Source organism: Hesperophylax consimilis, chromosome 7 (genome assembly GCF_061612785.1).
Source record: "Hesperophylax consimilis isolate HC1 chromosome 7, BYU_Hcon_1.0, whole genome shotgun sequence".
Taxonomy (NCBI): Eukaryota; Metazoa; Arthropoda; class Insecta; order Trichoptera; family Limnephilidae; genus Hesperophylax; species Hesperophylax consimilis.
Window position 1 is genome coordinate 31,134,182 of NC_142842.1, and position 23,969 is coordinate 31,158,150.

Consider the following 23,969-nt stretch of genomic DNA (forward strand, 5'->3'; position numbering starts at 1 on the left):
GTGAGAAAAACTGAAAAAAAATAACTGCAACGACCACTGTGACTCGACGCCTGTTTCAACTAACTGAGTTTACAACAATGAGGGTACGCGAGTGTAATACAGACACCCCGGACGCTGCATGAAGCGATGCAACAACTTGGACCCTGCGGATGGTGATCTAGACACTCGAACATGGTTGACGTGCTGATACACTAGTGTCCACATCATTGTGTGTTGAGTGTGTGATGTCGTAGTTATGCATACCTTAGTCTTTCTCAAAGTGGGCGATAATGCCGCCTCGTAAGGCAGCAGAAGGCTCAAAGAATATTAGTGGGTGTTAAGGAAATCTAGAGGGTCGATAGCAGACAAATTCTATCGATAAAAATCTGACGAAATCTAGCTGAATTAAATAATAATAGTTTGTTTTACTTTCTTATAACACACATACGCGAATCTCTCAACTGTTCCCTGGGTTATGGTCGGTTTCACAACAATTACTGATAGCAACCCCATCTTTTTTTATTTGTGTGAATGTGGATATATGAATAGTGCTGTAGACGCGGCGACTCACAGCTGTTTTAAGTGAATTCGATCCTGATATTAACAAACTCATCGAAATGCATCAGATACATCCTTCACATTAAATAAGTTTTAAATTAAAAGCCTTCTTTTAATGTTAATGAAAATATTTCTAAATGTGATTAAGTATGAGTTTTGTTTCCTCTCATTGGAATATTCTTTGATCTCAGAAATAGGACATGGGTCCAAACCTTATCTATTCTATCCATATAATAATTCATGTTTGAAAATTAAATTTGCAATAACTGTTTTTAAGATGAGCAAGCAGATGGTATGTAAATAGGTAAGTTCAAAAATATGGGGGAACTAGATTTTTTTAAAATCTCAAATTGGGCAATGGTCAAAATAAGTTTGAGAACCTCTGCTTTAGATTGTTAGATTAAGATCCTCAACTATTTTTATAGAGATGGTTGTAGGTTTTCAAATTAGGTCATTAAATAAAACAATTTTTTTATTAAAATATGTATAACTTTTATTATCATATCCATATATTGTTATATAATTTATTTAGGTAGGTATCATATTTACATAAATCTTTATTATAATCAGACAAAATTATTTTATTACAATGTAGGTACACAAGAAATCAAATATAAATAAAATGCGATAGTCAAAATCCCAAAAAAAGGACGGATTTGGCACTGAATGTTATTTACAGAAAGACAAATAGAAGCTAAAATAAAATCAATATATTTGTACTAATATAAAAGTATAATGATCAAAAACTAATATCAATTAATTAATCTTACATAACAAAAAAACACATTGTAAATTGATATGTTTAGTCTCAAGAAGAATAAATATATCAAAATTGCAAAAAAAAATTATCATAAAATACTGGAAATAAGCATTTTAACAATGCCTTTATTGTGATTTTTAGCGAAAACGCAAAACTAAACATCAAAACTAAGAAAGACAAGTTATATTATTAAAACTTAAACTGAATAACTTATTTACGATATGTAGGCAGGGTTGCATCCATCTCAAATTGATAGACCAGCCAATCAGAGAAAGGGGAGCACGGGAGGTGGCGTGACCGTCTTCCTTGTGTGATTTCACAACAAATGAATCTGACAGTGTACAGGCAATTCGCATTGTAATATCACTACACATTCAGTCCTCTAAAATAAAATCTGCTTACGAATTTCTAGTGCTTTTTACAATGACACGTAAATTGCTTAATGCATAAAAAACTTGGCAACAAATCCTTAATCAGGTAAACAAAGTTTGGGCTTGTTTCCAAAATTGAATTTTTTGTTACACTATTAAATGAGTTATAATTTACCCACCTCACTTATTTTTAGCATCATTACACCAGGTGGTTTGTTTAAAAACGAACATTAAGATTTTGCGCATAAAAGTCCAACAATGGATTACGCTGCAAACCTTTACCTTTACTTGAGCGAACTTTACTTTTCTGCGCAGTGTCTGGTTATTTCAATATGAGCTCTTCGGCGGTCAATGTATAACTGATGTTGTAGTTTATTTAAACTGTTCTCGAACCCTTCTGGTGCCAAAAATATGATCACGTGGTTTGACTCCAGCTCGTCGAGATGATACCCAGATTTCATATTAAGGCAGGTCCATCAATTTGGATCTCCATGGTTGCATCAAAGTAAATAAATTGATTAATGGCGATTTGATTAACAGTTTTAAATTCCTTATTATTTGCAAGAGTTATCAAAAAGAAATATATAATGTACAAAAGTTAGGCTGTAAGCTTCCACAGCTTATCGGCCGGACAACTGATGAGGTTGGGTTGTATCAATTTCCATTTGATGGCTTAAATTGACCTTCAGTGCGATTTTGAATTTTTGACATTTGGACATCCTTTTTTAAACACTGATTTTCAGCCTGTTTCAGTTTTAAATCAAATTGTGTTAAGTTGTCAAGCATATCAGTCATGTTGTTATGCTTTTAAACTGACCACAATTTGATCAAAAGCTAACACGGGCTGAGAATCGACGTTTAACAGAGATCTTTCAAATGTCAAAAACTCAAAATGGCGCAGAACATTGATTTGGTGGTCATCAAATGTGATGGAATTTGAAATATCTCGACCAAAGTGACAGATTTCTCAAGGTGGACCCTCAAAAGAGAAATAAACTTTAAAATAGGGAATCATACATATTAGTATGTTGTTTATTGGAGCCCTATTGCACAAAACCCATTATTTAACATTGCCTTCAAGTCGTATTATTCTATCCCCATAGATAATGGGGTATGTCTGAAACCATTATCTATTTTTCTTCCAATGTTAGAGGAACAGATAAACCATGACTACCATTTGTATTTCATTGGGCATGTTTTGTAATACTTTTGCGGTTATATCATTTATGTAGGTATCGAATAATCCGAGTATTTATGCTGGAATCATGTTTATACATGCAATAACTGGCTGAATACAATACGAGGTACATGTTTGTAAATACTATTATATTCAATATCACTTGGAAGCCATGCGCACAAAGCTTAGAAACAGAATCTCATGCACAATGTTAAAGCGCATACAGTTGGTGCGATATCACTACCACGTAAGTCATACTGATATGCCAAATGTTTTTGGTTTTGATTTTACAATAAGTGGGAATAGTTTGACAAGGATAATGGTAACAATGACCTGCGAAAAGTCATGGTACATCTCGGTGGCGCCTATTTCCTTCTTTACTGTAATTAAATTAAATTAAACAATCAATCATAAACAAGCACTGCTTTACACTTTTGACATCAGCCATTTTTAGTATATAAATTTAAGAGGATAGTGTTTCAAACGTTGCCTGCCATTTTAAATTTTGACATTTGAACAGTCCCTGTTAAAAGTCGCTTCTTGGTCCATATTGGTGCCTTTTAACAAATTCAAGACTAGACAAAGCCTTCTATAAATCTAAGGTAAGAAATTTACTAAGCAATATGCGGAATGATTACGATTACACGCAAGTTATAAGTCGGTTAATTGAATTATCGCAAATAATGTATAAAATATATTTTTATACCCATAATATCTCCTAGAAACATGACTTAAGCCTCTAGTACACTTTGGCCCAATGCGCTGGCCCAACGTGTGTAGGACTATATTGGCCGTTGCAAGCGTTGGCTGCCAACATTGGCCGGCCAACCCAATTATAGTCAGTGTTCATACACATATCAAAAGATCTTAGCTCGAAGAGCGTTCACACGTTGGCGGACTTTATGTGGAGATGAATTTGCACCAACAATATGTATTTTATAATATAATTTTTTAGATAATCACAAAACACTTAAAGCATAGAAACAGATCCTCTATAATATTGGTTGCAAAACGACGATGCATAAAGACTTTTATGCGAGATATAATACAGTTAAGAAATGACCCTTAAATCCTATTTTATTGAGACAGAAAAATGCTCAAAATTCCAGAGGTCTCACCATCACACTTATTAGACAATTCGAATTGGTCACTTTTTATGCCTTAAAACCAAACCTTGTGTATTATTGGGTAGATGCAAAAGTTCACAGAGTTTTATTAAATTTAAAACATAAAAAATTGGAGTGGAGAGGAGAGATGAGGCCCTCGTCTGTCGTGAGGCCTTCAGGGAAAAAAGGGGAATTGGAGAGGATCCTGGGAAGACACATTGTGGAACCAGTAGACACAGCCTCATATCCAACAACAACCCTGGTGAACTTTATACAATGAGGTAAAATAGGAGACAGCAGAATAGGCCTATGGCCTAAGTGTTCACGGGAACTGTATGTAAACTGTCTCCACTCCATAATAATTAAGTAATTAGTAATTCAGGACTGCAGCCTTCGGGGTGAAGATTGCCGTGATGATAGCCAATCTCTGATATGAGCAGGAATGGCCTTATTTCGAACAGCGCCTGGTGCTAATAAAAGTGTTAGTTTATTATCAGCGCCTTGGCTCCTAGGTAAGTCAGTGCTTGGAGAGGACTGCTCGAATAGCGCCTGCACAGGACCGGCCCTGGATAAAAGACGGCACCAGAAGAAGGAGAATCAATAGTTAATTTGGTAGCTTGGGGGTGAATATGTTGTATAAGCTAATTTTGAAGAGCAGTGTGATAATAGAATTCCGAAGTCATCCTAAACACCACAAATACATAAACTACTCCAAAATGTTCGATTTGTGTTTGACACATTTTTGTTTTTATAGTCAAGAAACAGCTTTAGACATAATATTACGCATGTACATATTTAATTAGCTCTGTGATAGACCACGCTCTAAGCGAGCTATATTCTCGCAATGTATTCTCATTGGTAGTGTACAGCGAGTGATATACTGAAAGCCATAATGCATATAGCATAATGTGCCTCCACCCTTAAACAATACTATGGCATTAAGACAACATTGACAAATGCCAAAAAACGCTGTGAACTTTTGCAACATCTTAATATAAAAATTACAAATCATCAATAAATAAATGAGAGACAAGTAGTGTATAATTTTCGAGGGTAGAATATGAAGACAATCAGAAAAAAGTAAGAAAATACATGATAAAAAAGAGTCCAAATTTATTCCGTAGGTACTACCCAAAAAGATTAAGAAAATATTGGATGTATACATTTATAATCTTAACGAGATGTTTGATCTTAATAAATCTAGTGAATTTTAAATGTAAATAGTTTATAAACAATGTTTAGGTAATGTATTGAATCTTCTAAATTTTTGAGAGTTTTGGTTGACAGTCTCTCACACAAAACACTTTCCTTTTATTTTATCGTTTTTTATGCACCTAAGAGTGGGTTTTTTCATAGAATTTGAACAATCTAAATTTGAGTTCTGTGAAACAACCGGCCCATGGTGAAATAATAACATAACTACATAGATAGAACTTTCACAAAACTTTAATTTTAGCTTTGAAATTTAATGAATTGCTCAAATTCTGTGAAACAACCCGTACTAAATATGTATATAGGAAGTTAGAAATACCAAAGTGGATGATTTAATACTGCAAGTCTTCTTAACATATTGAAGTCAAAAAATAAACTTAGGTTTTATTAATGTTGAGACATGTACAAATAAAATAACAATTGTATAGGGTATATTATGTACATGTATATACAATACACATAATGGAATAAACCACCTAAATATCACATTCATGCATTTCATTCACAAATTATCATTAAAAAAACAAAAGCCTCTCTTCTTAATTCATTCTTTTTCATAATCCTCCGATAGAACTGACATTAACTTGATATTGGAATATAAAAACAAAGGTGCTTAAATTGTTATTTTATCTGTAATATCGCATCACACCATCGCCCAATCAGGATGAAATAGAATTGCTCTAAGACATTATCCAAGGGAGGATCTCCTTATATTTGTCATAAAAAAAAACATATCTTCACAACAAAGCAATATTGTAAATATTTTTAGTACACAATTCCATGGGTAATTTTTTTAGTCGATTATAATTTAAATTTTTTACATTAATTCCAAACAGGAGGTCCTGAAGGAAATCATTTTCCTCAGGGCCTACGTCATCTTTGGGGATGCTGTATATAGAGTTTATCTTGGTCCCGTGGCTCTGCAAAGTTTCTATTATTGACTTAAAAGTAGAGTTTTTTTCTAAAGCGCAGACAGCTTTTTGACTTACAGCAGTATTGCTTTCTTGGGAAGATATATTATGCACATACATTTGACAATGTCAAACTTAACAAATAAATATGTTTCAAAAGATCTTCCATTACAACTATTATCCCAATTAACAATGTCAGATGTGCAAATTGGTGACTTCGCCAAAATATATTTTTCCCATAAAATTAATATCAAAACAACAATATATTTGCTCTTGAAAACAATGAATACGTAGACAAGAAAAGGAACTAAACAGCTCTAATGCAAAGTTATCAATTTGCACATGCGTCATTGTTCATTGGGACAGTTGACATGATTGACATTGTTATTCAATGCGAAGAGAAAAAACCGAAAGCAGTCATTGCAAGAAAAGACTGTAAACTTATATTGATAATTAATTTAAACACTTTGAATGATCGTAGTAAGAAATGGCACAGAGTGAAGCATATACTTGAAACAGAATGGCAGTTTTGTGCTCGGGGTCTAATTGATTTTGACTGCGAGTGATTGAAGGTATTAAAAGTCTTTGTTTAAAAAATTAAGTAACATTTTCGAGCTCAGGAAATAGCTCCGCTAGAATTAGGTCTAAGAGATTGTAGATCAGCTGAAAAAATCACAAACAATTGATTATGAAAAACAGTATTTTATGAAAAATCTGTTTTTGCAAATGAGGGATATTTTTGCAAAACTGATTTATTAAATTTTTTATCAAATTTGAACTGTGCATTCAATAAATATATTTCTACATAATATTTTTGCAATATGATGTTGCAAAAGCTACTTATTCTCTTGGAAAAATAAATAAATTAATGTCTCCAGCAAACCCATTATTCCACCCAAAAACAGGCTTATTCCATTTCAGCCAATAGAAACATAGCATTTGGTCACATGACAAAATGACTACCTAGTTGATTTCTGTGAAAGTTACCGTCGCTTATGTTAAATGGCTTTTCCAAAACAGCTTATTCCAATACAGTTGGTTGCAAAACAGGATTAATCCAAGATTTTATTGGAAAACAGACTTATTCCAAAAACAAATTGTGAATAACTTATTACTTTTCTATGTTTGTTAATATTTTATGACTGACATTGAATATTATTAAAGTAATCTATTACTAAAAAAACCAAGGACATGAAATCACATATTTGACACCACCAGTATCAGTTTTGCGATTTCCCAACTAAATGTTCAGGTGGAATTAGTTTTATAAAAACACCCCTCGAATGATAATGATGTGACAGAAATAAAGTCTGTAAGAAGACTCACTGTGATTAATTTTTGGATAATTATGCCATGTTGCGCTTTCTCCTTCTTTAGCAAACGATTCTGACAGCGTTAATTTTTCCAAGATCAGGGCACATGTGCAGATGGAGGCGTACTTCAGCACAATAACCCAAAAATTAATCATGATAAGACCTCTTGTATATGTACTTATAATTATACATCTACAGGGAGTCTATTTAAAATGACAATGTTATGTACTTGTCATCATTTATTATTTATGTAAGAACAAGAAAAATTAAGAGAATTTTGTTACCTGTTTGTTTAGAAGTGGATTTTGAAGAAATTCAAATAAGTCATCCACCCCACTTAGGAAATTTGGACCCAGAGAACTGGTTAAAAAATAGGGGAAAGCATTTTGCAATTGAGATTTGGCAGTGGCTCTTTTTTCACTGGGATCTGCTTTTTTAGTGGGGGGTTCCGCATCTTCAAATAATATTTCTGAAAAAAAAATGCAACTTAAAATTATTGAATTATACAGAGCTAGCTAACGTTAACGGTACATTTTTAAGGTGGAAATGATATTATTGTAAAGGATTGAAACAGATGACTTAAGTATTTGTTTCACTTGATCGTGCCATGTATTCCTCAACTTCTTCTATCATTTACTTCCACATCATACATTCTCCTTACACCCCTTTCTTCGTTCATGACATGCCGTACATTTTAACATACTTAGTATTTTATTCATTGAGCGTATCTGACTGTTTATACCATTCACTACTGTGTACCATATAGTTACTGTTGAAAAACTACAATATATTGACTTTAATTTGACTATGTATTTCATTCCAGTGAAGAGATAATGCGTTAGGTCTTCCTCGGGCATCTCCGGCATTTTCTACCAATTATTACTGTACACCACATTGTTAGTATTAAAAAACTACATTATTCGACTCATTATTTCATTCCAGAGCAGAAATAATGCCCAGTAGTTTTTGCCTTCATTGCCCTTTATTTATAGATAGATATATTAAAACGAACCATCAACTCTAAAATCTAACTGGGCATGAGATGATCGTAAAATTCTGTAGGTCAAAGGTCAAAGACAGCGATGAGTTGAAAATGTTGAAAGATTGCCAGATGACAAGACCAAAAATGACGACCATGTGGGTGCCCCAGTGGAAGTGACCCAGAGGAACACCGAGGAAGAGGTGGCTAGACTGTATATGGAAGAGGATTGGAGTAGGACGGGTTGGAACGAGGACTGGAGGCGAATGACGAGGGACCGCAGCCAGTGCAGAGCATTTGTGGAGATCAAACGCCACCCTGCGACGTAGCAATGTAATGATGATAAATAAGTAAATAATAATTACCTTGTCCTAATTTAATTAGATGTGCCAATCTTGGCGGTGACAAAACTGTACAAAGTAAGTCAGTTAAGAATTTGTCAAACGTTTCATCTATATTTGATGGTCCTAGATTTAATATGGTGTCTGAAATACCTATCACCGGTTTACGCACTTTGAAAACATCCGTCACTGAAAATAAAGAAACAATTGCAAAATAAGACATATTATTACAAAAAAAGGAAAAATCTATATTAATGTAAAGCCAAGAGATTAAGTAAAGATAAAATGATAACTCAATATTTAGAATTTTTCAAAACTGATGATGTTTCACCAGAATTTTAATTAAATATCTATTAATTTCATTCAAATAACTAAATATTAAATTACTGCAACCAGCATGATATTTCATCAAATCACAATTAAACACACCTTTAAAAAGTGATATAGAGTCATTAAATAGGTTACATAGGTAACTATTTAACCTAGTTTTTGTCTCATCACTTTTCATGACTTTATATGACTTTTTGTAGGTGTGTTGAATTGTCATTTTGATGAGATACCTGGTCACCATGCTGAAATATGGACACTATGAGGCTTTCCAAAATTTTCTCGAATGGTAGTCTTGTTTTCGCCCGTGTGAAGTTTGTTACAACATATTTAAAAAAATACAAAACAGTCTTAAACTTACATAATATAGATAATACTTGGGTAAATCCCGCAGTCTTGAACTGTTTCTTCTTGAGAGATATATCGCGCTTGTTCGGTAGGTTGAAATTGTTTCCAAACACGCTGTTGGTGATGCAACGCCCCGTGTTGGAGTCCGTGGTGCTGCACGAGGCCATGCTCAGCAAGTCCGTGGCTTCCTCTCCATTGTCTATGTCCCGCGGGTCTTCCTTACTGCTGTCAAAATAAATCACAGATTATTGTTGACTTATGTACAAAAAGAAAATGATGTGTTATTTCTAAAATTAACGCAGCACAGGTTATACATAATATTTCACACACTGAGATAATCAATTTTAAAGTATGGCATCTTCACTTGGTTAATACGTATCAAACATACTAATTTTGTTGTTGGTTGGTTGGATTCCTGTACTATGCATTTTAATTTCATACCACCATTTTTTAAATGTAAATAATGTATGAGAAATCATTATATTTTATTTCGATTTTCTATTGTTTGTTTTAAACTGTTGTTAAAAATGAAATTTGTAATTTTTATGTACTTAAAAGCCCAATAGGGCGTCAATAAATAAATAAATAAAAAATAAATTATTATAAGCAATAATTAGTCATTTTCAAAATTGGAACTGATTGAGTGAATTATAATTCAGACAAGCCATAAAGTAGGTACCTACCGAAAATATAATATTGTAACAGAAAATTCTTTTAATTCGTCTATTTCAAAAATTGGAATTAAAATATCCCGTGATTTTTCACGAGTCTATGCTAGTGTTAATATAAATACATATCTATATGTATCTGTTAATATAAATACATATACATATCAAACTCCCGCCACCTCGGAACAGGCTCAGCCTAGTGAGGTGGATTATACCAAAAAAAAAATGTATGTTAATTTATTGGTTAATAAATAATTTAAAAAAAAAAAAAATCTAGATCACTGAAGAGATAAAACGATAGAGGTGTGTTATAGGGGTGTTTGTCTGTCCAAAATAAGGTCAATATTATCTTACTTCGGGTGAAATTGATCAAACATTTTTAAATATCAAAATTCTATCAATTTTGTTGGCCTGTATGGATGTATGTATATTCAAATCATTAAAAATATGCTTCTAAAACTATGTACCTATTCGTTTTTCTATGTTTCAGTGATAACAATTAATATTAATAAAAAAAAATTGGGTATGCATTAATTAACCTCTTGTTCACCAGCGTATTGTAAAAATATAATTTATCTGAATATAACTAACTATTCTGGAAACTACTTGTGGTAGATTACTATTTTAAAAAGTATATACAAAGACATTATGTATTAGTAAAAATAATTAAATTATGACGAAAATAGAATCAGATGGCGCACGGTGATTTTTTAGCTTATGAAGAAAGTTGATTGTGGTAGTTTTATCTAGTACTAAGAACTCAAAATAACTGTGTACAGTGAAAAAAGAATTGAAGAATGTTAGTTAGTTAGATATGAAATTTTAGCTGGGAATTTTTTAAGCTAGAACCTAACCTACCTACCTAAAACAAAACAGTTGATTTTGACTTATATCAGTGTAGTTGCAGGAGCGGAAGTTTTAGGAGGTAAGGAACCTAAAAAGTGATACAGACAAAAGAAATAAGCAGGAATTAACTTACAGGGGCTGATAATAATCAACGTCCGTAGATATCAAATACGTAGTCATAAATGCATCTAAATGTTGGCCCTTCTCTTTTCTTAATTTATGGGTGACTGTCTGATAGATGTTTCCCAGGTCTGGCACGATGGAGAAGCCGGGTCTGGCTTGCTCCGCTAGCGAGGCGAAGTCATCGTCGGCTGTGAGGAACAGGTGCAAGAGATCGCTGGATCTCAGCAGCGGCTTCAGGAGGAGATTCTGGAGAAATACTTCGTACTTTTTTTTACGTACTTCGGCAGCTGCCTTGACTCTGGAAAAATTTACATATTAAATAAAAAATTGTATGTGATGATTAAAGAAATTCAAAATAGAATGGTTTCCACAAAATTCAGATGCAATTGAGGGAAAGTGGGTGAAGTAAATATAACTCCACCGTTAATACAACTTACACGAACAATAACTTTTGAAACATTATTGTTTGTCCAGTAAACGTCCAGAAAGAAAGTTAGCTAGGTTCAACGTCAAATCAATTAATTCTATTGCTTTTTGTCATTTGAAAAGTTTAGAAAAAAGTTTAACAAAAAACAAAGTTTTTAAAAGTTTTACAAAATTAAGTCAGGAACACTTTTGATATTTTATAAAATGGAAACATTCAAAAAACATTATTAAATTCCCCGATTCTGAGACTTCAGTCTCGAAAATAAATATGTATTCTGATCCGGCAGATATATTTCACTTTAAAATAAATCAATATAAATGTTTATTCAATTTTGATTTTATTTTTCTAGACACAAATGGACCTATCTTTACATAATTATTATTTTTGTTATTTGTTACATACTATTATTTTTGTTATATGTTACATACTATTATTTTTGTTATATTGAATATCAGAATCGGTGAGTAGAGTAAATCAAATTTGGTATTGTTTATTAGAGGGATTACATACGTTGTCCGCGTAATCTCTTAGGGGGAGTTGTTTCGTAGAATTTGAACCATTCATCAAATTTCAAAACAAATTTTCAAGTTCTGTGAAAGTTTGATTCAAGTTCTGTTTTTATATAATTACTAGCTGTACCCCGCCACGCGTTGCTGTGGATCAGTCTATCTGTGCAGATAGAGAAACAATAGAGCGTGTTGCTTTTACGTCCAACAGATGGCGCGGTTGAAAAAAATAGTGATTTGGCATTAAGCTTCGCCTTAAGGTTGAACCACAAAATTCTGTTTTTAAAGAAAATGGCCGCACGAAATGGGCTCACAGCCCGCTTGTTGCTCATCACTGATTTAAAAGAATTTTTTTAAAAGATAAATACACATATTTCAATACCTTTTTGATGGCACATTTGCATCACCCATCTCCACTTCTCCGTGAAATTCAACCAGTTTTGCTTTCAGAGTGTGGAAATCATTATCACTTCGGTCCACCGTCCATCCCGTCTCATTTCCAAGGCTAAGAGGATCCTTTTTGAGGATGCTTATGGTGAAGAAGTGCTTGACACCGGTTTTACTGATGGCCTAAAAACATAAACAAAAAATATTTGGTTAGCTGTATTTTTAATAGAAATATTTAATTGGGCAATTAAACAAATGAACTCCCAAATATCCCACAAGATGGGATCGCCAATCGGGGAATGGTAAAGGAGATAGGGAAGAGGAAGATTAGGAAGTACTTGGCTATTCTAGATCTAGTCACCGAACGACTAAAGTCATTATAAGCAAAATTTCACCAGAAAGATACCGAGAGTATTTAAAACTCTGGTTTTTCAACCAACATATATACAAAGTTTCCTCACGTAAGAAGCTAGTTTTGGTTACCTAAAACACCTTTATAAGAGAAAATCAAAAGATAGTCGAAAGCTGACATATTATGTAATGGTTTATGTACTAAATAAAATAACTAAGAAAGAGAGATTAACTTTATAACATTTGAACAGTGACGGTTTTCTATAAGTGAACTCGGTAAACTCAGACAAACATGAATTATAATTTACTACTTTTTGCCACTAAAACTAAAAAATCAACCCGCCCAGCTCAGGTAAAAATCAGTCCATAGGAGAGATCAACCGATCCAGAATGTGCCTATGGATAAATATTTCCTGTGGAGTATTTCATACAAATAATATTATATCTGTTAAAATGAGAAGTACTGACCCATCTTCAGAAACAAAATATTTGTATTTTGTCACGACGCACCTTCCACCCATATTTACCAAATATTGTGCACATAACATACAAGCTTTTATATAATTCGTCAGATTTCACTTTCGAATAGTGTGATATTTGAATGCACCTCGGATGAAAGTGAAACACAAAAAAAGTAAAAAAATATTCTTGGATTTTTTAACACTTTTCCTACATTTTTATAAATATTTTATGCACTTATGTGAACGGAGATTTTATTTTCTTTTCTAAACTTTGATTGAACTCCCATTGAGAATGATCACGAAACCTCACTGTGTTTTAATCCTTTATAAGGCTTCTGGAAAGTACATATATCAAACCTTCTTCTCTTTGACGTCTTCAATAGACACCCTCCAGGTGGTCAGGTCCCGTTCCTTGAGTTTGGCATAGTCGGCCAGGATATCGGAGTACTGCAGGTCTACGTCGGTTCCGTCCAATAAGTCTCCATCGCTGCTGATCCTCACCACACCCTCGGCGGACTCCAAGATCTGTCCGTCAATCACCTCCGCTTTGAGAGACCCTTTTGTCTTAGATACCAGGTTTCCAGGTTTGTTTATGTTAGTTTTGTCATTTTTTCTGAAAACATTATAAGATTATTATAGTAATGGTATTGAAGCATTGAAAATAGTCCTGGATCGATCGTGAACGACGCAGTCATTTTGACACTTTTTCAAAAAAGATTCGAACACTTGATCGATGATCTGTCAGTTCTGTCGTGGCGAGCGACTATAGATGTATAAATTTTGTAGACTGGGTGTCTTAAATCTCATTCTCATGACAGAGAAATAGAGACAGTAGAAACCTGAAATAGAACGAGATGTCCGGTCTACACAATTTATACATCTATGGTCTACATCAACACAACGGCAACGCATCGCTCTATCTATGAATCAAACCTTTTGACCCGATAACTTCGCCAGTGGATCTTGATCGACTCGGGTTGTGTAAGATAATCAACCGACACAGGACTAATTGAAAAGTTAAGCCAGTAAAAATGTGTTGTGGGTGTGTCTGTGCACCCAAAGTAAGTACTAATTTATCTTACTCGGCTGAAATAATTGATAAAGTTGTCACTGATCACACTGCTACATATCAGGATGGATCATTTGACGTGCGCTCTGTCTCATCTTTTAATGTTCTGATAATAGAGACAGATAGCGTATGGAATATGTGAGTGACCTGCTAAGATACCCAACTATCTAGTGGCGATGTATGATGGAAACATATTTTTGTTTTAAACTGTTAAAAAAAAGGTCATCGGAAAGCAGAATGAAATCTACTTTTTTAACACCAAATATGCTTGGGAATCGCTGTATAAAATCCTTTGAGTATATGCTATTACACCCCGTATAAGAATTCATTTTCATGATTTTTGAGGCAGCAAAAAAATCTCTACTTTTCATGTTCTTCGACAATGAAAAATATTCTAAAATTAAAGACAATAACTTACTTATTTAAGTTCTTTTTTACGTAATCCTTTGATGGCCGCAGTCCAAATACAATTCTATAAAACTGAAAAATAAACAAAAAATAATTAAACACTAGAGATTGCTATGCTTACTTCTGCAGGCAGCCAAAAGAGGAACTAACAAACAAACTGTATATAAATTCATACATATTATTATACGCACATTATCAACAGTAGCGACATTACTGCAAAGTTAGCTATATCAAGCTGCACACCATGGAATGTATGAGTTCATATTATTTGCATACAGATATTAATAAATCGTGAGGTAGTGATTGTCATCAAGTTTGGCAGTAGATTGCATTGTTAGAATCCATCAATGGAGCTTACATGTAATACATATTGATATTAATTTATGGTAAAGTTTTCCAAATAAGAGACTGAAGTATTTTAACAGCTAAATAAATTAATCGAGAACCTATTTGAATTGATTTGAGAAACAAAACAGTCAGATTCTTAAAATAATTAATATAAATTAAACAACATGACCGGTCAGTGGTTGAGTGGGCATAGCGCTTGGGTCTCACCCGAGCGTCGCGTGTTCGATTCCTCGGCTGGCTAAGTCCTCCATCACAAGACAAGCAACATTTTCGGCTTTCTGTGGTGGTAGTAAGAGATTTTCAAACATTGTTGGGTTATTCGTAACCTGGGAATGTTTGTCTTTCGTTTAAAAAAAAAAAAAAAACATAACTCCTCAGTCCTCAGCCTTATTTTGACAGAAGGTCGAAGTAAAGTGGAATATTATGAATGTACCGGAAAACTAAAAACTGCTTTGGAATTGTGATAAAATTCGCTTTTATTATTATAAATAAAATTTTGCGATGTATAAAAATCTTGAATGCGAACATAAAACAAAATTTAAAATGGCTCATCTTATATTTTTTGTAACAAAATTTTACTGGAAAAAAATATATGAAAACAAACTCATTTTATTACAAAAAATGTATTATATACTTTATAGTCACCTCACATGTTTCATATAGAAATAATTAGTAAATAAGTAATTTTTTTTCAAATTGCATTTGTGACCTTTGGTTTCATAAAAGTGCACATTTAAATTCTTCTGTAGTTAACTTCTAGATTTGAATATAAAGCGTTTTTTCTTTCTAACGCCGTTTGGATTATATTTCTCACCATGAGCGTAAGGGAGATATATGAGATCATGTGAGTTTTTCCGAAAAGCGAACAAATTGGCCTGAAGGGTTAAGTAATTTACAGCGGTCTCCGTGGTTTTGGGATAAGGCCACGACCGCACGACTAGCAAATCCAGAGATCAGAGGTTCAAATCCCGGCGGGTGAAAGGAAATTTTATTTGTTTAATTTGTGCTATTTCACAATTAAAAATAATATAATATATATAGTACTCTAGCTGTGTTTGGTTACCAGATCTGAAGTCAGGTACTTCCCCGCCTTTCACTTCCCCATCTCCTTCCCCTCCCCACTATCTTCAGTCTCACAACACATTCCAATGTATTGGGGGTGCCTTAGTCTCACAGGCTCCAGATGGTTAGGAGCATTAGGGACTGTTGTGAGGTATTCACATTAAAAAATGTAACTATACATAGAAATAGTATTCAAACATTTAAATTGTCATCATTCTTAATACAAAAATATTAGTACTTAAAAACAAAAAAAAAGAATGAGTATTGTGAGACTGTGTTGTTTCCAAATACTGCGATGGGCTCGACATGGACATACAAAAAAAAATATGTTAACAGGACACTGAAAATCAAGACCAAGTGGGTGCCCATGTGGTAGAGGAGGATTGACTGCGTGGAAGAGGATTGGAGCAGGACAGTAAGACCTGAGGACTGGAGGAGAATTTAGTGAGGGATCCTTTATGGAGAGGCCAAGCCTTACTTACATTTTCCGTATCAAAAAACTTAGGTGCCCAAACAGAGTCCAGAGTTGTGTAGACGTGATCGTAGGCTTGGAAGAGAGCTTTGCTCGTCTGCAGTTTGGTAATGTTAGCAGTTCCCTCGTCGAGTATGGTCTTTAATTGGTCCACATTCTCGCTGGAGAAGGATATGAAGGAGGGACTCTCCCTCACAAAGTACATGAGGTAAATGTCCCAGGCGCCGTTGAAAAGCGCCACTTCTTCATCTGCTTTTAGATCGGGCTTGAGCATTTTTTTGTTAAATTCATCTGGAATTACATAAAAAATATATTACCTACCGCATATATAAAACTCGTACGTAAGATCTTTTCACATGCTTTGTGAAAATTACTTTTTTCATCGATAATGTTATCTTGCCCACCCAAAAAATTTTGAAGAAAGGAATCAAGGGACAAAAATCTAATTCTGAAGGCGAAAAAAAATTGAACCAAAGTGGACCTGGAGTACTCCGATATCACCACTATCATATCTGACCACCTGGAGGGTTTTTTTGAATTTGTATGAATTTTGGGATACTTTTCCAACTGTTGCCGACTAAAGTCTGTCATGTATGGGCGCTCTTAGTAAAAATTCTATTTCAATTTTCTATAATTCAAGGGTATCCCAAACACAGAGAGTAAAAACGACATGACTCGCATCTATACCAAAATAATTATTAATTCATGTTTCATTCTCCAAATATCATTAATACATGAAACTCTAAATTGATAACCATCCAGCCCATCTTTGTCCTGAAATTCACATTATTATTATGAAAAACTCACTCTTCAAATAAAAATCATACTGTCAAGGTAAAAATTGTACTGGTAAATCGAGCAGTTTGTTTTAGTGCAAACTGTTTGTGGGGAATGCTGTGTGGGTTTAGGTTAGGTTGTAGATCTTTGAAAATACTGTGTTTGGTTAGTAATAAGGGAAGAGAAGATGGGATAAATCCTTACCTATATCCATGCAGAACTGCAGCAGGTGAATTTTTCCAACCGACTTCAGAAACTGCATGAAAGCATAAAGGTACTCGCGGTTTTTTATAATCTCGGCAACGTCAACATTCAACAACCTTAAACGTTTGTAATTATCACATTCTACAAAATTAGCTAAAAATTCAACCTGAAAAGTAAACAAAACATTGCATTAAATCTATGAATAGAATATACGCACGTCGGTGCATTAAGCCATGTTTACATGAATTATATTTGGCAACTTTCCAGGTTCCTAATTCTCTCTTTTTTAGAGAGTACAAATACGTTTTCAAATAGAATTGGAGATACTTGCTACAATTCTACAGATGTAGCATCAGATGGCAATTTGTAATGATTTATGCACTGATGGTCTTGGGGAGACAATTACATAATAAGTAATTACCGTAATATGTGATGGATAATCTACAGATCTATCAACATCACACCTATATCCAGGCACACACATTGCTTTCATTCACATTCATACATCTTGTCACATTATACTTGTCTATTATAATGACTCTTGGTATGATTTTCCTGAAGTATGTATTCACTATATCGTGCAATTCCTGGGATGACCCCGACTTCTTTCAGAGGAAAATGTTAAACTTCTTAGCGACAAAAAAAGGTTTGTTGTAAAATATAGATACATAATATGTAAACAAGAATAATTTAAACATATTTATAATGCCAAAATATTTTAAAGTTATTGAACCATAAAGACAAGAACAATATTCAAAGATAACAAATGTTTACAAATTCTTATCACACTTAACCTACATATATTATTAAGGAAACTATTTTTTTCTTTATTGACTTTGATAACCTCAAGCGTTTTTACCAAAGACACGTCATGCATACTTTAAAAACATTAACCCATTGGTTACGGTTATGCCTGTGGTTTAAGGTGATTTACGAATATTTTCTACAATATAAGTACAACCAACCTGATGTTTGGGAAATTCAGGTAGCTTTGACAATTTTATATCACTTGTTGCGAGAATTACCAGAGTATTTATAATTCCCGGATCTGAAAGTATATCCGTCAGAGAAAGCAAAACCCATCCAGCAAATATCTCTCGAAGCAAAATATTTAATAATCTGGAAAATAAATGACAAATTTAAATGAACAAAAACACACATAACAGGAAATGCACCGTTACTTGCATTCATCTCTTTGGCAACAAAAAAATGCAAATATGTATGTATTATTCAAGAAATTACGAGAGACATTTAAATAGTATCAGTAAATTTAATAGGTAACAAATTTTATTGTTCATTAATCACAGTTTTACCCATATTAGTATCCTAATTGATTTGCGATTTTATGATAAGACATCTATCTTAATAATTAATCAATTTCGTGGATCAGCAAATATTAGAAATTACCAGTTATATACTGTGAAACGATTGTGTGAAGTAATAATGTATTTGATGACCTTTGAGAATATATTACGAGACAAAACATTAAAGTTGATGTGATGACAAATGACTCACATCACATACAGATAATGATGTTATTGAAAGAAGATAATGCCAAAACAATAATATTAAAAAATCAACCCGTAAAAATTCTATTTTAAAATGTCAAAAATGAACAAAGACTTACATATTTGAAATTAGAGAGTATGACCTTTTAATGCTTTAAAAAATTGTGAATAATCAAGTAGATAGTAACATAGTCCATCAAATAAAGTTAAACGCCAGGCCCAAATTCACTTGAAACCTTAACACATTTTGGACCGAAATTTTTACAAATAACACTGGTTATTTTAATCCTATGTCTAGAATGTCTCGATCATACAATGATATTGCTAAAACACATGCTTGCATAGATATTTTCGTAAATAATATAACTTGTTTCATGAGATATCTCCACTATTTCTGTACCTAAAAAAAAATAAAAAACAAATATGTATTGTTCTTTATTTTATTTTAAAATATTTAAACAAAAACATAATTTTTTTTATTTTTTTTATTTTGACTGAGGAATGAACATTCCTAAGCAGGAACGGGATACGACAACTCTACTAACCTCGCCAAATGCCTATTGGGTAGGACCGACATCAATTTCGTATATTAACTGTTGTAATGTCATCCGATTTCGGAGAAATGCGTCAGTGTATGCGATTGCCACAAAAAGTTGATAGAATGCATTGTCATCGACAACGAGTCTATCTGCTGAGTTTCAGTTTGATTGGATGTCAAGAAGTGGGTTAGTTTCCGCTTCCAAGATTTGCATCCATTCATTCCCAAACACGAAAGTGAAATTCGTATAGATGTATTTAAAAACGTTAAATGTACTATGTAAAAAACATGTCAAAAAATTATATATGGATTTAGATAATATCCCAATTCATGTATAAGTGGCCAAATTCTAAAAATTATTCGGTAAAAATAATTGTTAAGCATAATTCTATTTTTGACTCGACTTGATTTTTTTCTTTATATTAACTGTGGATAATGTTAATTTTTCCTAATTAAAATTCTGTATTTAGAATTGGAAGGTTAAATTAAGATGAAAGGTGAAATTTATTTTTTAAAAAGTAGCGCCATTTTAGATGTGTGATTTAGTTGATAAAACTTGAATAAAGATAGAGTATTGTTATTTTGTTGTTCAAATAATAACTTTAATACTATGTATATACATAATTCTTGTTGTGTTGTACTTTGTTTTGTTTATTTCTATCTCTTTTTCTATCCCCAGTATTTGTAATCGAGCATAATCTATTTTTACCAATGTATTAGTCGGGTACCTTCTTCTAAATTCCTACCTTGGCTCTGTGCTGGTGTGTATATCCCTGTCTGTTTCTTATTTTGTTCTATTTGTTTGTTCTACTTATCCTCCATTTTTCTATTTGTGTACTGTTTTGTACGTGAAACTTATAAATAAGATATTTTTCTATTTTTGTATGTGAAACTTATAATGTTGATATCAAAATACCAATGTAAAATTGTCCCTATTAACTCCCACCTATGTATTGTAAGTTCCTCTCGTCCCACAATGAGTTTTGTAACTTATCAGATTGCTTTAGCAAGAAATAAGAATAATAAAATATATGTATATTTAACCACCCCAAAAAAACCAATGATTAGCTTATTGCGATACAATAATAACGTTAGCTGTGCAGGGTTAAGAAATAATAATACTTACTTGGACTCTAAATCATCTTTGGGTAATAAATACGGAATAATTGCTTTAGTGACGCTCTTTAAATATTCAAGCTCAGTCTCTCGGTTGGTGACGGCGGGGTGCAAGGAGTATCTAAGTGGACCTTCCAGGGCAGCCTCCTGCAGACTGCTGTATCCCTTAGACTCCATCAGTTGCCTGGCGTCCATACACACGGCATAGTGACTCAACGCGTACGGCACCAGCTTATTGGTTATTAACTCACCTATGTTCACCTGCAATCAGGTGTTAACAAAGAAAAAAACACTTTTTGAAAGAATATATAAAGAACTTAAAATTTACATTAAATAGGTGGCTGTATTTGTTATATTATATTATTTACCATCTCTTTCCCCTCCCCACTCTCTCCAGCTTTAGAACAAACCCCATTTGGTGATGAGTGATGACATAGTACATACCACTAGTTGGAATTATTTATTTATTAACGCCCTTTTTAGGGGGCTTTTACATACGAATAGGAAAAAATTATACAGTATTTATTACGCATAACTTACTGCTTCAGTAACAACATTTTGTATTTGTTTATTGATAAATTGAAGATGTCCACTGACTTGGTATAATTATTTCGTTCCATTAGTATTCCGGGCAAAGATGAATACAAAATATTAAACTATGGCATCTTATGCTAGATTCACCTTCATCTAACTTAGGACGGGTTGTATCACGGAATTTGAACGATTCATCAAATTCATCGATTTTCAAGTTCTGTGAAGGATCTATTAAAGTTCTATTATTGTTTCATTATTGGCCAGGGGCTTCACAAAACTGAAATAATAACAGAACTTGAAAATCAACTTTGAAATTTGATGAATTGTTCAAATTCTGTGAAATAACCCATCATTAGTTTCAAACCCAATATCTTTTCATATCTAACCTCAAATTTTTTATACATTTCATCGCTTTCCTGATGGTCATACGAAAATTGGCACTTTTTTGGGATATTCTTAAATATTCCATGAAAATGAAAGCTATAATATGTGGTTAAACAAAAATAATATTCAGGATTCATATTGGATTACGTTTTGTGAAATCAACTTTTACAAGTAAGAGTTATAAAGATAAAAGAAATTACATAATTTGAATATTTGAGTGGTTGAAAAAATGATAGTACTGACCTTTAGTCCACGTTTTAACAAAGAGCTGGAAGAAAACCTGAGTAGGAACCGAAGCTCAATCAGAAGACTGTGTTCTTTTGTTAGTTTTGAATACCACTCGCTTACAAACTTAGTTAAAATAATGTTATAGAACTGAAACAAACACACTATTTATTAGAAAACCTGAAGATAAGCTGAGGCTATTTTACATCAAAAACCAACCAACAGTACCAACAGTTCAAAACTTGGTAAATATTTACCAAATCACTGCCCTTTTAATAGGCACAGAACTTAAATACTACAAGAAAAAACTATTTGTGTCGGGAGAGGTGGTAAAAGTTGCATTCAAATTTCATTTTTATTCAATCAAAGTTCAAAATTTCCATTATAAAACTTTGCTGCCATTTTAGATTTTTAGTATGTTGGATGGAGAAAGTTTCATTTCAATCTAAATATGCCAAAATTACTTAATCAACCCAAAAAAGAACCTAATAATATTTTATTGTTTGTTTATTGTAGTAATTGTTGAAACTGTGCATCTATGCCTAAAAGTGTGGCGGTTAGGTAAATAATTACTAAAATCGTCAATTCCTACAGTTTAAAGGGGAAAAAATAATGATGACAATATGCCGATTGGTTACCAAATCACCAAGATACATTTTAGCCTGTTGAATTGTGATTGCATTCAAAAATGACCATTATGGTAATGATTGCTCGAGATAGACTATTTAGAAGTTCGGAAATCAATTCAAATGTGGGGAGTTATAATAAATGAATTAGATGCATAAATACTGTGTATAGTTGAAAATGTCTTACATCTTCTACAGCTTGATCAAGCTGCTTGTGTATAAGGAGACTCTCCCAGGGCTCGGTACTGTCTAAATGTCTGGAACATTCCGTCCCACCACATACACCGCAACCAAACTGCAAATTAACACCATAACAGTCATTAAAACAATAACAACCTGTTACCTTCAATCTTCTAATTCAGAGATAATAGGATGTATAATTTACCTTAGGAGATTCTGGCAATTTGCTTTCTTCAGAGCATTGCCTCAAGCCAAAATAAGACAGCAATAAAGACACACATTTAAGACACTGGCATTTAAATCTTAGCACCAAGTAACAAAATACAAATCCACCAATATAACTTGTAATTATTATTATTGCATTCACAGCGCTGAAAGAATAAAACAATGTATAAAGGGTTGCTGTTTGCATTTTCCAACGGAGTAAACACTAATTGTTACGAGTAAATAAAGAGGTCAAATATTAATAAGTAGTCGCAGTAATTAACCTGGAAACAAATAACACTGAAACTATTAGCAGAAGGAAGCCGGCTATATAAACGAACGTTCCATGATTCAATTTACAAAGAGCCACATTGTTTTCTCGGTTTTCGACCATTGTTGTAATGGAAAACTATGTTCGCTTTATTTGAAGACATATCTGACATCTGTCAGTGGATACCATTTTTTAATGTTACCACACCGACTGAAATGTTTACCCGACATCTTGGAATAATATCTAAAAGAGGGGAATTGGAGCAAGTAAGTACTCAACATTATATTCTGAGTAAGCCATTATTTTCCATGCAGCGTTTTTGACCACTTTAACTGCTCGTGTCGCCTAAATGCGCGAATGCATTCACGCATCCTTTGTGCAAGGGCGCTCTTTTATGTGCGACGTCTCGTACTCAATGATAGCAGCACTCATAATATTGTATAATGCATTTTTTTTGTTCATTGTTGTTTTTTTAGATATTTTTTTAAAATATGCACTGACTGTAGCTATATAATAATATTATTGTTTAACTTGGAAAAATGATAAAAAATAATCATGTATGTACTTCATGTAAGTGCTCTTGAATAAATTATGCACTGTTTACCATTTTCAGATTATTTCATTTTTTTTGTAAAGTATGTGTGCTGTACTTACTTATGTTATCAACCAATCAAGCATCATGTTTCCTAATACTAAAACCTATATATTATTTATGTTTATTTTCGAAAAAATAAAAAAATGTACCTTCAAATAAAGTGTAGATTATGGATATACTTACAAATAACAACACACCTGTACATATTTTCATATATATTTGAGCGCGCTAACAAACAAACATACATAATTTCCCATTGAATGGTTACCTACACACATAATACATTTTATGCAATAA

General features: G+C 33.0%; 1 protein-coding gene across 1 annotated transcript; it reads right to left on the reverse strand.

The window, feature by feature from the left end:
• Nucleotides 1–1,317: 1,317 nt before the first annotated feature.
• LOC149422632 (sorting nexin-14-like) lies at nt 1,318–23,260 on the reverse strand. Its single transcript, XM_089633423.1, has 16 exons — nt 23,091–23,260; nt 22,808–22,973; nt 22,610–22,717; nt 21,815–21,946; nt 20,664–20,914; nt 18,457–18,610; nt 17,492–17,657; nt 16,521–16,801; nt 14,639–14,700; nt 13,509–13,764; nt 12,335–12,522; nt 11,030–11,317; nt 9,396–9,607; nt 8,732–8,896; nt 7,672–7,856; nt 1,318–6,737 (listed from the first exon to the last, which is right to left on the reverse strand). Exons 1-16 carry the CDS (start codon nt 23,198–23,200, stop codon nt 6,672–6,674), a joined length of 2,790 nt encoding a protein of 929 aa, XP_089489549.1. The 5' UTR covers nt 23,201–23,260; the 3' UTR covers nt 1,318–6,671.
• Between the last annotated feature and the right edge of the window lie 709 nt (nt 23,261–23,969).